This window comes from Ammospiza nelsoni, chromosome 14, assembly GCF_027579445.1.
Source record: "Ammospiza nelsoni isolate bAmmNel1 chromosome 14, bAmmNel1.pri, whole genome shotgun sequence".
Taxonomy (NCBI): Eukaryota; Metazoa; Chordata; class Aves; order Passeriformes; family Passerellidae; genus Ammospiza; species Ammospiza nelsoni.
Genome location: NC_080646.1, coordinates 13044508 through 13058599, shown reverse-complemented (window position 1 = coordinate 13058599; position 14092 = coordinate 13044508). Strand labels below are relative to the sequence as shown.

The window sequence follows — 14092 nt, the reverse complement described above, 5'->3', positions numbered from 1 at the left end:
TCTCAGAGGTGGCTGGGATGTATATAGTCTGTGTGCTATCCAGGCAGAGTGGGCAGGCACACATGGGCTGTGTTTGATATCACTGTCAGATAGGCAGGGACCTTCATCCCTCTCCTTCACAACTGACAGCCAGATGTTGCTTCCAAGCCAATCAAACACCTGCAGGAAAGCACCAAGCACAGTCCAGTTGCAGAACAGCAAAGTGAGGTGCTCAGAGTGCAGATTGAGTGCAGGCATGAGAGCAGGGCTCTCCAGCTGACCCTGCAGTGCCTGCACGTCCCTCTTCCCTTGAGCCTCCCTGCTGGAAGATCTGGCTCTCAAGGGTCATGTTCCCCCTTGCTGGAGGAGCCTGCAGTGGGACCTGAGAGCCTGTGCTGTCTCCTGTGCCCCTGTGCAGGGCAGCTCTGCCTGCAGCATCCACCTTAGGCAGTTATTCTTATTTCCACTTTGCTAATAACAGATATTCATCTGTGCTGAGAACACATGCTGTGCCCTTCCAGCAGTTTGGCAGCATTGCCATGAGTTTCACAGGTGGGTGAGTGTTCACTGTCCCATGGTACACATGGGGTACCTGGAACACAAGGGAGAGAAGGGCCCTTTTCATGGACTGCTCTGGTACTGGTGTTTTAAGCTGAGTGTGACAATGATATCCCTGCAGTCTGAACTGAGCTGTGAGTGTCCAGCTTTGCATTCAGTCTGTTAGATAACAGCTCCCCCTTGAGGGAAACGTCTTTTGTTAATAAACTCATAGCTCTGGGATCAGTGGAGTTTTTTGGGTAGGTTTGAGGGTCACAGTTTCACCAGGCTGGATAAAACAAAGCAGACTCGTGGTGGCTGTGCTGAGTCCTGAGCAGCTGCCAGGGCTCCCTCTGCTGCCTTGGGACCTTGTTCAGCTCTCAGAATTCATCCAAGTGCAGCTCAGAGCACAATAAAGTAGCAAAAGGTGGCACTTTTGGAAGAAATCAGCCCACATTTCTTGTGTACTCTGAATTGGTGCTGCTGCTCTCTGTGCTTGCACACTGGTGACTCTTGTGTTGGGGCACAGGATGGGTGGGAAGTGGCAGAGGAAGGAGCAGGGAGTGCTGGAGGCTGAGGGGAGCAGGCTGGCTTCTTTCAGCAGCAGCACAGCTAATGCTGCTTTAAAATGCTCATCAACTGCAGGCTCAACAGAGCATTTGTAAAGCTGAGTTGGTGATGGGAAAGCCTTTCAGTTGTGCAGGGGGAGATAGCTAGCTAAGAGTTAAGTAGCTGTGTGTTTATTTTACTTAAGCAATCAATCAGTGAGACTGCTTTCCACTTCCTAAGTGTTGTATAAACTTCATATGCGGAGGGATTACATCAAGATAATTTTCTTCTCCTTTTTTTCAATCAAGATATTGATATGGGTTGAATTTAAATCTTGAATGCATTAGAAAAGTTAACAAAAATAACTTTCATTATTAATTGTATCCTACTCGTTTCCTCTGTACCTTTCAGTTTGTTAATACAAGGTTTGACAGATATTAAATGCTTGTTCTCCACAAAGCTATTAAATAATACAGTAGGTAAGGCAGAAGATTTACATTCTAACTTGTCTGTGGTCAAACATCTGGACAACAGTAGCATTGCTTCCGACAAAAACCAATTTTGTGTATTAAAAAGAAAAGTTAAACATTTTGAAGGAAAAATTTAAACCAGAACAAATTCCCATGTATATAATTATGGAAAATACAGATATAAGAAACTTTCTAGAAGAAAAGGACACAATCATTAAAATTCTGCTGCAGTTTCTGCAGAGTATACTTTCTTTCCTATGTTATAATTGTTGTCCTTTAAAGTACAATAGTTTTTACCTGTAGTAAATACTATCTATATTAAAAACATGTAATGTTGTAACCCATTTCCATGTGGGGAAAGATCCACTTTTGTCTTTATGAAATACCACAAAGTGTAAAATAAATAGTAGAAACTGTGTTGTCAGTCAGAAGAGCATAAGATTTTCAGAAGTTTGAGGAAGCCTGAAATGTTTCAGGCTACTCTTCTTGTTTAGATTCTTCTTTGTGTGGACATTAAACATCTTAGTAAAAGGGTACTCAGGCCACAGTTCACTGACTAAAGGATTTGAGCACCTGAGAGTATTAGGTCCAAATTCAGATTGCACATGTTCACCTCTTTTACACCACCTGCAAGATTTGTCTTTGGTGCTTTCAAGAGTTGGTGTTTCAGAAACTTGGTGTTAATTAAATAGTCTTCAAATAAACCATTAACATCTATTTAACTAAAGGCAACAACATCATTAACTTGCACAGCTGCTGCCACAAATATAGACTCAGTAATCCTCCTGATAAATTATCTTAGAAAGCAGAGTCTTGGCCTGGAAAGAGATGAACACAAGATGTCATTGAAATACTGTTTTGGGAGGAATCAGTGTGGAGATGAAAAGTTATTATAATTTTTACAGAGAAGCAGGTTGTCCTGGCCTTCTAGATGGGTATTTTCAGCATGCTGAAAGCACTCAAAAATGAGTGTAAGTATGTATTATATCAGGCTTCATTGCCTGGTGACAAGCTGTCACTTACTGTGTTCTTCTAATAAATGTTTCAGTGCAAATTCATGGCACAAAACTCATTATGAATAGCTTCTGCCAGTGTGCCATTGGATGTAACAGTGGTAAATATTAGAGCCAAGGATGTAATAGGGTCCTGGATATTTCTATTGTCATTACAACTGGAAATTTTCTTTAGGGCATGTTTTAGAAGTTTGGGATGTGCTGTATGAAAATGTAAAGGGTAAAAATAACACTGCTGTGCCAGACCATTAGGGAGGTGGTTCAGCATAATCTAAATGTAATTAAAATGAATACCCTTCCTAAATGTCAAAGATATGCAACCAGTCAGAGACACTGAAGGGAATGAGGCCTCTAAGAAGATAGAGAGGGAAAAGTAACAGACATGTTCATTTATGGAAGAGATCTGCAATGCGTTTCACAGCTGAGGAAGCAGAGCTCTGTGTCCTCAGGCCATCACACTTCAGGTGGAGCTGCATGCTGAGCTAAGGCATTTGAGATGAACTCTTTACAAGTACTGTTAGCTGTCTTCCCTGCTTCCTGGTTTACTAACATGTAATTTGAAAATATTTAGCATTATATGATGGATTTTCAATGAATAATTTATATTAAAAGTACTGTAATAGAGAAAGCTCAATGCCACCCCTTTTGTAGTTGTGGGGTTTTTTTAAATGCCTCTAATTTAACTTCAGCAAATTAAGTATGAGGGTTGTAATATTAGCAGTAAATTTATCAGTTTAGCTGGCAGCTCATGACAAATGGGCCAGTTTAACAATTTCACCATAAAATTTGTCAGCTGTCTGGGTTAGTTTGCTCCCCTTCTCCTGTATTCAACCAATGAGTGCCAAATTTTGATCTTCCTTAGGAGGCTGCTATATTTACATGTGCAGACAGTCTGTATGATAATAGTTCGTGCCCACAGAACTGTGCCTGCCCCCAGGCCCATGGGCACATGCAGGTGGGTGTCTGTCTGTCCTGCAGTGCCCCTTGGCTGCCTGGTGTCCCTGCAGTGGGAGGGAGCCCTGTGTGAGCAGAGCAGTGACACCTGCAATAACAGAACATCCTGCTGAAGGCTGGGCCCTGATTGTAGATGCAGCTGGATAGAGCCCATGCAGCCGAAATTTGCCTTAAGAAAAATACAGTGATGGCTTCCCTTCGCATGTATCTTGTTTGTTTTGCTGTCAGGATGGACTTGTTTGGCACCTAACAAGTGTTTTAGTGCAGTTCCTTGTTACCCTCTGAAGGAGGAAAGAGCCAGACTGATTTTTAGTTGCCCTGCCTGAAACTTTTGCATCTTGCAGTCATGCTTGCAACAGCACAGACCTCAAAGCCTGAGATCTGAGTCACCAGACCACAGATGTTTTTGCAATGAAACCGTGCACCTCCTACAAAGTCACTGTGGTGCAAGTAATGATAGATAGTGTTTTCATTTTGCTGCACAAAAGGGTCAAAATGGCACGGGGAGTCCATGACAGACCAGCAGAAAATGTTGGTTCTGAAAGGAAATTTATATCATAGCTCCAGGGGGAAGTTTGGGCGCTGTGAACAGATTGCCTTTGTCATTGTGTACAAATGTGTTGTTTGTAAGGTGATGCTGGATGTCAGGCAGTCAGTGCATATGTATGATGGATCTTGGTACCTAAACAAATGTTAAACCAAATTTGGTAAAGTGCTTATTGACTTGTGTTTAGGTGTTTATTCTGGAAGCATTCCTCTTAGCATGAGGGCCAGGCAAATTGTCTAAACATTCTTTTTATCTGCAACCCAGAAATGTGGGTCTCTACTGGGGAGATCATCTTTTCAGCCTCTTGCATCTTACAGAAAAGACCTTTTATAGCATGCTCCTGTTTTGTAGCAGCATTTCTGTGTAGGTTGTTCCTTTCCCCTTTTCCTGAGCCACTGTAGTAATGTTTGATTCGATGTTCTGTCCCTAGTGCAGGGCTCACTGCTGTGTGTTAGGGAACCTGTTGTGTGGGGTGGCACATCCTGTTTGGATCACTGCATGAATTCTCAGTGGACATGTGTGTGTTAGTAACTGGGTAATTACAGCTCTGCTGGCTCCTTCGGACACTCTCCCTCCCCCCTCTCCCTCCTTTCTTCTTGCAGAGATGGCCTCTCTACATAATTCCATTAAAGTGATTGTGCTCCGAGGGGTGGACTCAGGGGCAGTGCTCTCATCTTTCAAAGCAGGACCAATGAGCTATGTGCTTTCCACTGGGCAGCAACAAAAGAAAAGGTCTCTTAGAAGAAAAGAAGAGCACAAAAGATCAAAATTAGGTGTTTGTCCAGGCCTCTGGTATTGCTTTCAAGTTAGCTTTTGAGGGCTCACTTTGAAAACGGTGAGCCAGGCTAGTTAACATAAGGGTGTCTGCTGGTTTAGAGAGCATTGTTAGAATAATATTGGAAGAGAGCTTTTTGCAATTGAACAGTTCTCTGAAATGCAGGAGGAACACAGGGACTGATAGCAGACCTTGCAGGCATGGTGGGAATGTCCTACATCTGTGAGGCAATCGAGAAAACTTAAAATCCTTGAGATTTGCTTCACTTATTTTAAAAAGATTAAACAACTTTAGATAGTTCTTATTTCTGTGGGCCCCAGAGGCTGAAATTCTGTGTGCTGGGAGCTCATCCTGCCCTGCCAGCCCTCCCCCAGCAGTTTGTGATGAAGCTGCTGTTGCTGCTGGTGGGCAGGAGGAGAGGTGATGTTTTTACTGCAAGGGGGTGTGAGGTGTTGTTTGTCCTGGGGCCCTCGGAGGGGATAGCACAAAACTACAAAAGGGATACAGACCCTTTTCACATTTAGACAAATAAGCCAGAGCCATCCAAAGCCCTGGAAAGCCAGACTGTTTAGCTGGATCAATTCACATGTGTCATATGTTCCAGTTTCTACCAAAATAAACTTTTACAATTTTGTACAAAGAACAAATTGCTTCGTTTCTGCTTCAGTTATTTGGTTTGCAAAGGAAAACAAGAGTATCACAGACAGTCCTTGTTCTATGTGAATGTTTAAAGTTACCTTTAAATTGAAAAAGAAGTCATGACATAAAATATTGGCAATTTGTAACTATTAAATTACCTATTTGATACTTACAAATTACCAATATTTTATGTCATTTACCTTTGGTATTAAAAGGTTGTTATTTAAAATTTGATCAATTCAGTTGTGCAACCAATTGCAATTCCAACTCATTTAAAATAAAATAAAGTAAATATTGTTTGAAGCCAGTAATAATGCTTAGAAATTGCATATGCAGAGCTTCAACAAGTTTTTAAAAAGTGTGATAGAATATGGTTGCTTAACTGTGTTTAATTGTTTAATGATATGTATAAATAAGGTAAAAGGGCATTTTTTAGAAAAGTGCAATAAAATCCAGCACTGGAAATCTGAGGGGGAATACCTGCTTTGGAGAAGAACAGACTGAGTCTGTATCACCCTCCTGCCTCCCAGCTCCGTGTCTGTGTTTGGCTTGATGCGCTTCTCTCTGTCCTTTTCCTCTGCTACATTTGAAATGTATTTGCTTATTTTTCTAATAAGTTTCTGCTGTATTTACATTACTTTGCTTCAAAAGTACATTTTTAAGGATAGTATTTCTCAGTGCTCTTCCTTTCCCACCCTTCCCCCTTAATAATTCCCCTGGACCTCTGTTGCTTGGAGCAGACTTTGGCGAGCCCCAGATTCGGTGTCAGAGGCCGTGACCCCGTGTCAGAGCAGCCCATGCTGCTGGCCTCTTCTTTGAATAATTATCTGGAGTTTATTGTGTTGAAGGGATGGGCTTGGGGGCTGCACAGTCACCCTGGAAAACCAGACCAATGAGCTCTCCAGCCAGACCACTACCCAACAATGGACCTGTGGGTTACACAAAAAAAATCCAGCAGCACAAAAGATTAAATTAAAAATGGACATTTGGACATGGAAGTTTTGTCCTTAGAACAACTATTTTTTCAGTCCACTGTGGGTTTGATACTTTTAACTGAAAGGAAAAAAGTATTATTTTAAATTTTGTATGCAAGCTAGAATGAAGTTGAAATATTTTCTTATCTCCTTCCTTAACTGTTAGAATTGCCATACTGGCTGTAGCTTAAGAAGTTGTTTCTTGGTTTTGAGTCACTGAACTCTGCTTAAAACATCAAGACACCAAATCTTTTTTCTTCCCCTAGAAATTTAGTGCTGTACCAATTATTTTATAAACAAGAGCACCCAGTAGTTTAATTTCTATCCATATTTTCCTTTTAAATTGTTGAGAACAAGGATGTCCAAAACAGGCATGAAAGTGTGTTTCAACAGTGAATGATAGTAAAATGTCCATTTTCTTTCATCTTCCCTATCTTTTCCTCCTTGCAAAGAGGACTTAAAATGTCTGAAATCCAGATTGTGGGGTGCTGTCTCTTCTTATCAGGACTGAATGAAAGGCTGCTGAGGTGGACTCGCTGTTCTGGAGGGGTGGAAAAAAAAAAAGAAGTTCTTTCATGGTCTGACCTCAGATTCTTTCTTAATTTTATCTAGCCCTGACCTGTGGCTCTGCTCTGGCTCCTTTCAAGGCCTTCGGAGGTTCACAAACATGCAGCAGCTGAAAGAAACAATGACAGGGCTTTTAGAGGCTGCAATATTACACTCTCTTGTAACCTTGGCTAAGTAGCCTGTAAACAGATGCTTTCTCTGAAGCTTTTGCCAAAAAGCCAAAATTTTGGCTGTGTTGATATCAGCAAACACTTTCTAACACTTTTGGTTTGGGACTCCTGATTTTATATTCAATCTAAGCTTCAGCTGAATGAGCAGTTACCCAGAGTGTGCCTGTGTGTACAATATATAAAACCTGCTGTTACAGGTTTTATACTTATCTTTAATGCTGTAAATTTACTCAGGACAGGAGAATTGTATGAAAACAAATTGTCAAAATCTGAATGGGATAAACTGATTTGAAGATAATGTTAATATGTAATCAGGACATTTGTATTTCTCTGTATTCTTTTGAGAAGGGAGGATGGAACTATACATTGATTAGGATTTTTCATTGGTTGTGTTGTTAGTTTCATGCTGCTTTAGTCTTAGAGAGTTTTAAGAATGTATTACAATATTGAAAACGGAATTTTTGTTCTTGTGCATGTGGAAGTGACTTTATTTTTCTTTGTAACTTTTTCTAAAACTTTGATCTGTGCAATCTTGGTAATTGAAGAATGAGGTAGCTGCATTATAAAGCGCTTCGCCAGCTGCAAAGTGATTAGAAGCACGTTTCTGTTTTTAGTGCTTTAAGTGCAAATACAGGCATTTAATCTTTGGTGCCTCCCGTTTTTCCAGCTGTGTCCATCGGAGGTGCATGAGGACCCCACCTGGCTGCTGTGAGCTATAACTCTGCCAGATGGAGTGAGCCTCCTCCTCCCCACGCCACCTTTGTCTTTTGGGAATGGCTTCAAAGCAGAGAACCTCGAGGTGCTTCTGCCTGCCACTGTGACTATATTTACTAGAGCATTTATACTCTCCCAGGCTTTCAAAACTAGGCTCTGAATGTTGAATCTGTACTAAAATTTAAGTGTTGGAAAAGAAAATGGGAGTATCTGAATATGAATATTTCTGACTGGCAGCTGTTTTTGTAGTTGCAAGTTTTCCCCTTCCTGAAAGAGAAATAGAAGATTTACACAGAAGCAAAGCTGATGGCAGGAGTAAAAAATACTGAATAATTTCAAGCTGGTGCAATAAAATGTAGATGTTCCAACGAAGTGTAGAGCAACAGAACTGCTAATAAGTCTCAATTCTTGGTGATATTTTTGCAGTTTCTCTGTTTCTCACATCCAGACAGATAAACAGCTGTGGTTCTCCCTCCATGCTGGGAAATAAAATGAGTTGTCACCAAACCAGGTTGGAACATCTGAGTGCACTGTAGAATTTTTATTGAAGAATCTGTGTCTGCTGTGACCTTCCTGTCTGCTTTCTGACAAGCTAAATATAATCTCTAAGATTATATATCAGGGATGGAGTAAGACAGGGAAACACACCAATAAATCATTGTCATCTGAATTCTTATTGAAATTCAGCTATTGCAATGTTTTAAGTTTTTCCAGGTTGCAATCCATGCTTTAAATATAGTTCAACTTAATTTTTTTGCTCATACTTGCAGTACTTAACTTTTCTCTGGTTTGACTCTGAGGTGTAGAACCCATTCACAGACTCACAAAATGAGGGCAAGGCTCCCCCATGTGTCCCTGTGCTGCAAAACCTTCCAGGCTGGATCTGCAGCACTCACTGCAAATGTTTATGGGGGAATGAATGACAGGATTTGGGGTTTAAAGATGATATTCCAGAGGAATATCACCAGGGACCAGTGACCTACCTACGAGAACTGCTATAGGAAGATGAGGCAGAGCCAACATAAATTGCAAACCAGTGACTTTTGGGACACTATCTATTTTGATATTTGAAGTTAATGAAAATAAGGCATAAACAGTAGACATAACATACTTTTTCCTACTCTTATTTTATAGGAATATTGTTGCCAGAAGCAAAATTTGTGCCCCTGATGGAAGTGTTAGTTGTGTGTTCTTTATGCTGATAGGTTTTGGTTATACAAAAAAGGTGTGTGCAGCAGATCCCTTGTGTAAAGCTACTCCAACTTATCACATCCATTCTGTGATGTCTTTTAAGTCAATCTCTGTGTGTTCCAGAGGCACTCCTGCAATAAAATATATGACTTATCTTTAGTGTGTTACTATCAGCATCACTGCCAACCCCCTGAGTTGTACAGTGTAGATTTTTTGTCCTTTCTACCAGCTGATTTAAGTAATAACAATAAAAATACCTATTAAAGACCTCTAGGTGCTGTGATAATTTTCACATAATCTAATATCAACAGCACAAAACCCCCAAATGATATTTAACAGAAACAAATTAACTTTAAAAAATTCTGCCAGTTGGTAGATAGGCTACAAAATTGTTCCTGTTCGCCTTAAGACTGGGAACAAGCCTTCAACCTCTACACAAATGCTGGCAATTGTAAGAGAATTAATTGAAACAATTCAGTGTTACCAGTTATTTAGAGAAGTTTTGAAAATGCAGAGATGAAATCTTGTGGTTTTTTTTTTTTTTTTTTACTCAAGCTGACTTTATGTTGAGCAGGCTGAGTAAATCCCTGCACCTGCTTTGTTCCTGAAGAGCTGTGATTTTCTGTGGAGGGATGTGTTCCTCTGGGTCTGCTATGAGCAGGACTGTTCCCTCCAAGCCTCCTGTGCATGGATGGTACACACTGGATTTCAGACTGTCAGTCCCCAGGTGGCCATGCTATCCCCAGTCTTTTATCAGTGATTTATGTGTAAACTACTCAAGATACCTGTGCTGGTTACAGATAAAGCTCCTCAAGTTTGTTTTCTCTCTACGAATGTGTCTGGCTTGGAGTGTTTGATCCAGCTGGTGAACTGTGAGATCAAAGTGTTTGTGCCAGGTGTGTGTTGGGATTGCCACTGAGCAGTAAATCATATCATCAGCCTGAAAATGAAATGTAAAATTGTAAAAAATGTTCTAGACAATGACTACTTCAGACAAAAAATATTTCCCACACCTCATAAAACAAATAGTGAGCAAATAAGTGTTGGAATTGAGACAGGGCTTTGGCAGAGCTTTGGTTACTCTGTTTGGCACATGGTGAAAAGAACTACCAACGTGGATCTGCATCTTGATGGTGTTTTGGTCTGGTCTTTCCTTACCTTATGTGTGTACTCTTTGAAGAAAGTTTCACATCAGTTTCTATTGCTGCTCAGTACACTGCCTTTGATTCTTTTCTATTCTCCTTTTTAGGTGACTGTAGCATTTAGGCTTTCCTAGACCAGTACCTAAGGTACTCCTCCCTCCTCAGTTGCTATTTCAGTTCTAGAAACCAGCAGAAGGGTTTAACCATAGATGCCCTAGTTTGTGACAGCTAAAAAATTCTGGCATTGTTTTTGGCTTGAACTGGTTCTGCTACCAATTAAACCATGATATCATGAAGTGGAAATAATCCTGGTTTTCAGATAATATAGACTAGTTGGGAGACTTTTCTTTTAAAAAGGTTTTCCTATATAAAGATAATTCTGCTTGAAACTTTTTGTGTTATACAGGAGGAAGAAGAATAGTACTCAACATTGTGCTTCTTCTACATGTAAAGTGTTAAGGATACCTAAAGTCAGATTTTAAAAACATGTTTTTCTCAAAGACATTTGAATTTTTTTGTGGGAGTTAGATTTTTTTGCCTTTCTTCCACATCCTATTATTCTTCCTTTTCTCTTCAATCAAGTGTTAATGAAGAATTCAGTTTAAAAAAATGCGGTGAGGATAAACAGACCTCACAGGCTCCTCATTCAGCTCAGCAGGGCACTAGAGCTCGGCCATCCCTCATTTCACAGTGAAGATGATCAGTTCTGGGTGAGCACTTTCAAAGGGCAGGGAGTTTTTGAAGGTGCTCGGCAGGATGATGGATGGATGGATGGATGGATGGATGGATGGATGGATGGATGGATGGATGGATGGCCGCGCCTGTCACGCTGTGTCCTGCGGAAATGCGGCGGGGGCAGCGGCCGGAGGGGCACCGGGGGGCTCTGGGGCGCTCAGCCCTGCCCCGGCCCCGGGCTCTGCCCCAGCCCCGGCTCTGCCCCAGCCCCGGCTCTGCCCCAGCCCCGGTTCTCCCCCATCTCCAGCTCTTCCCCAGCCCCGGATCTGCTCCGGCTCTGCCCAGCCCCGGCTCTGCCCCATCTCCGGCTCTGCCCCGGCCCCAGCTCTGCCCCATCTCCAGCTCTGCCCCATCTCCGGCTCTGCCCCGGCCCCAGCTCTGCCCCATCTCCAGCTCTGCCCCATCTCCGGCTCTGCCCCGGCCCCGGCTCTGCCCCATCTCCAGCTCTGCCCCATCTCCGGCTCTGCCCCAGCCCCGGCTCTGCTGAGCTCGGCTGGCACAGGGCATTTGTCAATAGCAGCCTCTGGAGCGTAGTCCCAGCGAGGCATTAAAGGTGTCCTGATGAGCTCTGATTTAAATTTAATTTGTTTTTGAATCCTTGGTTTCACACTAATGTGTGTGTTCCTACCACAAGCTGAGAGTCTGGGAAGGTGTTTCTGCTTTTCTGAGATGCAGGCTGTAATATTCCTCAACAAGGCACCCTAGATTTTGGTGTATTCAAATCACTTGGAACTTTGAAAGATTTTTGTCATTTATCCTTTTGGTTGGGCCAAGTGTTCTTAAATTCACCTTGCATTTTTACAATTTTTAAAAAAAGATTACATTTCTTTACATATAGCATCTTACTATTTTTCTGAATTTTCAATGTTCAATTCCATATTTTCTTTTATCACATGCTTAAGATTATTCTGTGTGTTTGTATCCATCTCCTTTTTTTCTGATTTGTAATCTGTTGCCGAGGAACAGCTGATGTCATCTGTTGTAAAAGTGCTGTTGTAAAGTGAAAAAACCTTCAAAGCAAATGAGAATTTTACTCTAGTTTAAAAAACCTTTTTTTTTTCTTTTTTTTTTTTCTTCTACATTTTGTTATTTACATTGCCTGCTAGTGATGTTAAAGTATTCAAAAAATGAGAATGGTCTCCTCTTGCCTATTCTACCATTAAGGTCAAACACATCAAAGAAATACTTCAAATCTAATAATCCAAATACAGGAGCCTTTCTGCTTTTGCACCTATATTTGGATTTTGGTAAAATAACCTTTCAAAAAAACCCATAAAATACATGGAGATGTTAACTCTATTTAGTGATATCTCATTTACAGCTGGTATGGATTACCACAGCACAAAAAGTGTCTATTTCAAAATAAATACTAAAAGATTTTATAAAGGGCACTATTAGGAATTTACTCTGCCACCTTTCCACAAGCATCCAATCATTTTGTTCAGATGGTGTAGCTTCTGCAGTGACTGCAGAGGGAGCCAACGATCTGATGGAAACAACAATCCTATTCCTGGTCAAGGAATGTCAGGACTTAGTGTTCCTGTTTATTTCATGAGAGGTCACATCAAATCTCAGCTAAAAGGAGAAAGGGGAGAGCTTATTTTGACAAGGAACTATAGTATGGTATCTTAGGGCAAAGAAAAAAGACATGAGCAAGATCAGTGCAGTTATATAACATCTGAACCTTCCACAAATCTTGATTAAAAGCAATAGGTTCATGTCATCAGAAGGGGAGAATATCTCAATACCTGCATTAGTCCTGGGGTGAAGTTTAGCTCATATGAGTTGGAAGCAAACACTGCCACCCTGCAACTCACGGCTGTGTGCAAGGGGTTGGTTGCAAATGCAGTTGCAAGGGAGCAGCTGCAGGAAGCAGAGCAGCCACCCTGGAGCCTGCACTCCTCCTCCTGTGGGTGCCCCTTGCCATCACCCCTTAGAGAGCTCCAGGGCCCTTCCCAACTCATTCCTCTGCAGAAATTTTTCACTTGGATCAAGGCCAGTATATCATCAACAGAACAGAGAAGCAGCAAACTGAAATGTGGCCACCCAAAAGTGTGGGCAAAGAAAGGGAATGGGGAGATCCTTCCAGCTTGGTATGGTGGCCCTCTAGGACTGCCAGAACCAGCTTGCAAGAAAACATATGGAGGCAGAATTTCCTAGTCAAAGCATTATTAACAATCCCTGTTGTTTCACAGTTTATCTCCTTCGCAGCCTGGAACCAAAACATTTCCCATTTCTTTGCTGGGTGCTGTCCTGCCATTGCTTTGACTGCCCTGCTTCCTTGCAGTTTGTGTACCCAGAAACAAATGTTGGTCTCTGTGGACCTCCTGCTGTTTGTTTTAACAAATCTTTATTAAAGGTCTGAAAACAGTATGCTGAATCATACTATTAAATCTAGCTCTGTAGCTGTGAAGGTGTGGTTTGTTACAGATAGAAATGTGGTATTTGTCCTACTCCCATTGATTCTGCTACAAACCTTTGCTTTAGGCTATTGCAAGAGACATTGGGAGATACTGACTGTTTCTGAGCAAAGAATTGGGGGAATTTGCAGGGCTGGAGAAAAAGACAGCCTTACAGGCATCCAACCTGTCCATCAGTCCGCTGCTGGTAGCAAACAAGTTTTGAAACAAACTTTCAGGAGCATCAGTTTGTCTCACTATCTGTACAAGTCCAAATATCCTCTTTTTTTTCTGGTTTGTTTTTTTTTCCCCGAAGTTTAATTATTCCTTTGCTCTTTCTGCAGATCCTAGAAGAAAGTATCATGTAAGGCTGCTGGCATACAACAGTATGGAAGAAGGTTATCAGGCTGACCAAACAGTCAGCACTCCAGGATGTGTCTGTAAGTGTTGTAGATGCATGAAGAATTTATTGAGGGTTGAGGTGTTTCAGGGTCCCAGCAGCTCTTTGTTTTTAACTTTTAAACAATCAATTAATTCTGTGTAAAACAGAGAACAAGAAAGATCATATCAGTGACAAATACTGCAGCTGAGACAGAGTCCTGTGTTCATGAAGCACAGTTGAAGAAAGACGACAGCCCAAGCACATTTCCTTCCCTTGCTGAACTATCTGCATCATCTAACATGATGTATCTGTTTCTTATGAGAGATTAATCTCTTTCTCTTGTCTCTGCTGATAG

General features: G+C 41.4%; 1 protein-coding gene across 1 annotated transcript in view; it reads left to right on the top strand.

The window, feature by feature from the left end:
• Window positions 1-14092, top strand: part of PRTG (protogenin) — a 73647-nt gene that overhangs the window by 48577 nt on the left and 10978 nt on the right. Inside the window, exon 12 of the mRNA XM_059482446.1 lies at window positions 13700-13795. Coding sequence (XP_059338429.1) covers window positions 13700-13795 — 96 coding nt within the window. The remainder of the gene's footprint in view (window positions 1-13699; window positions 13796-14092) is intronic.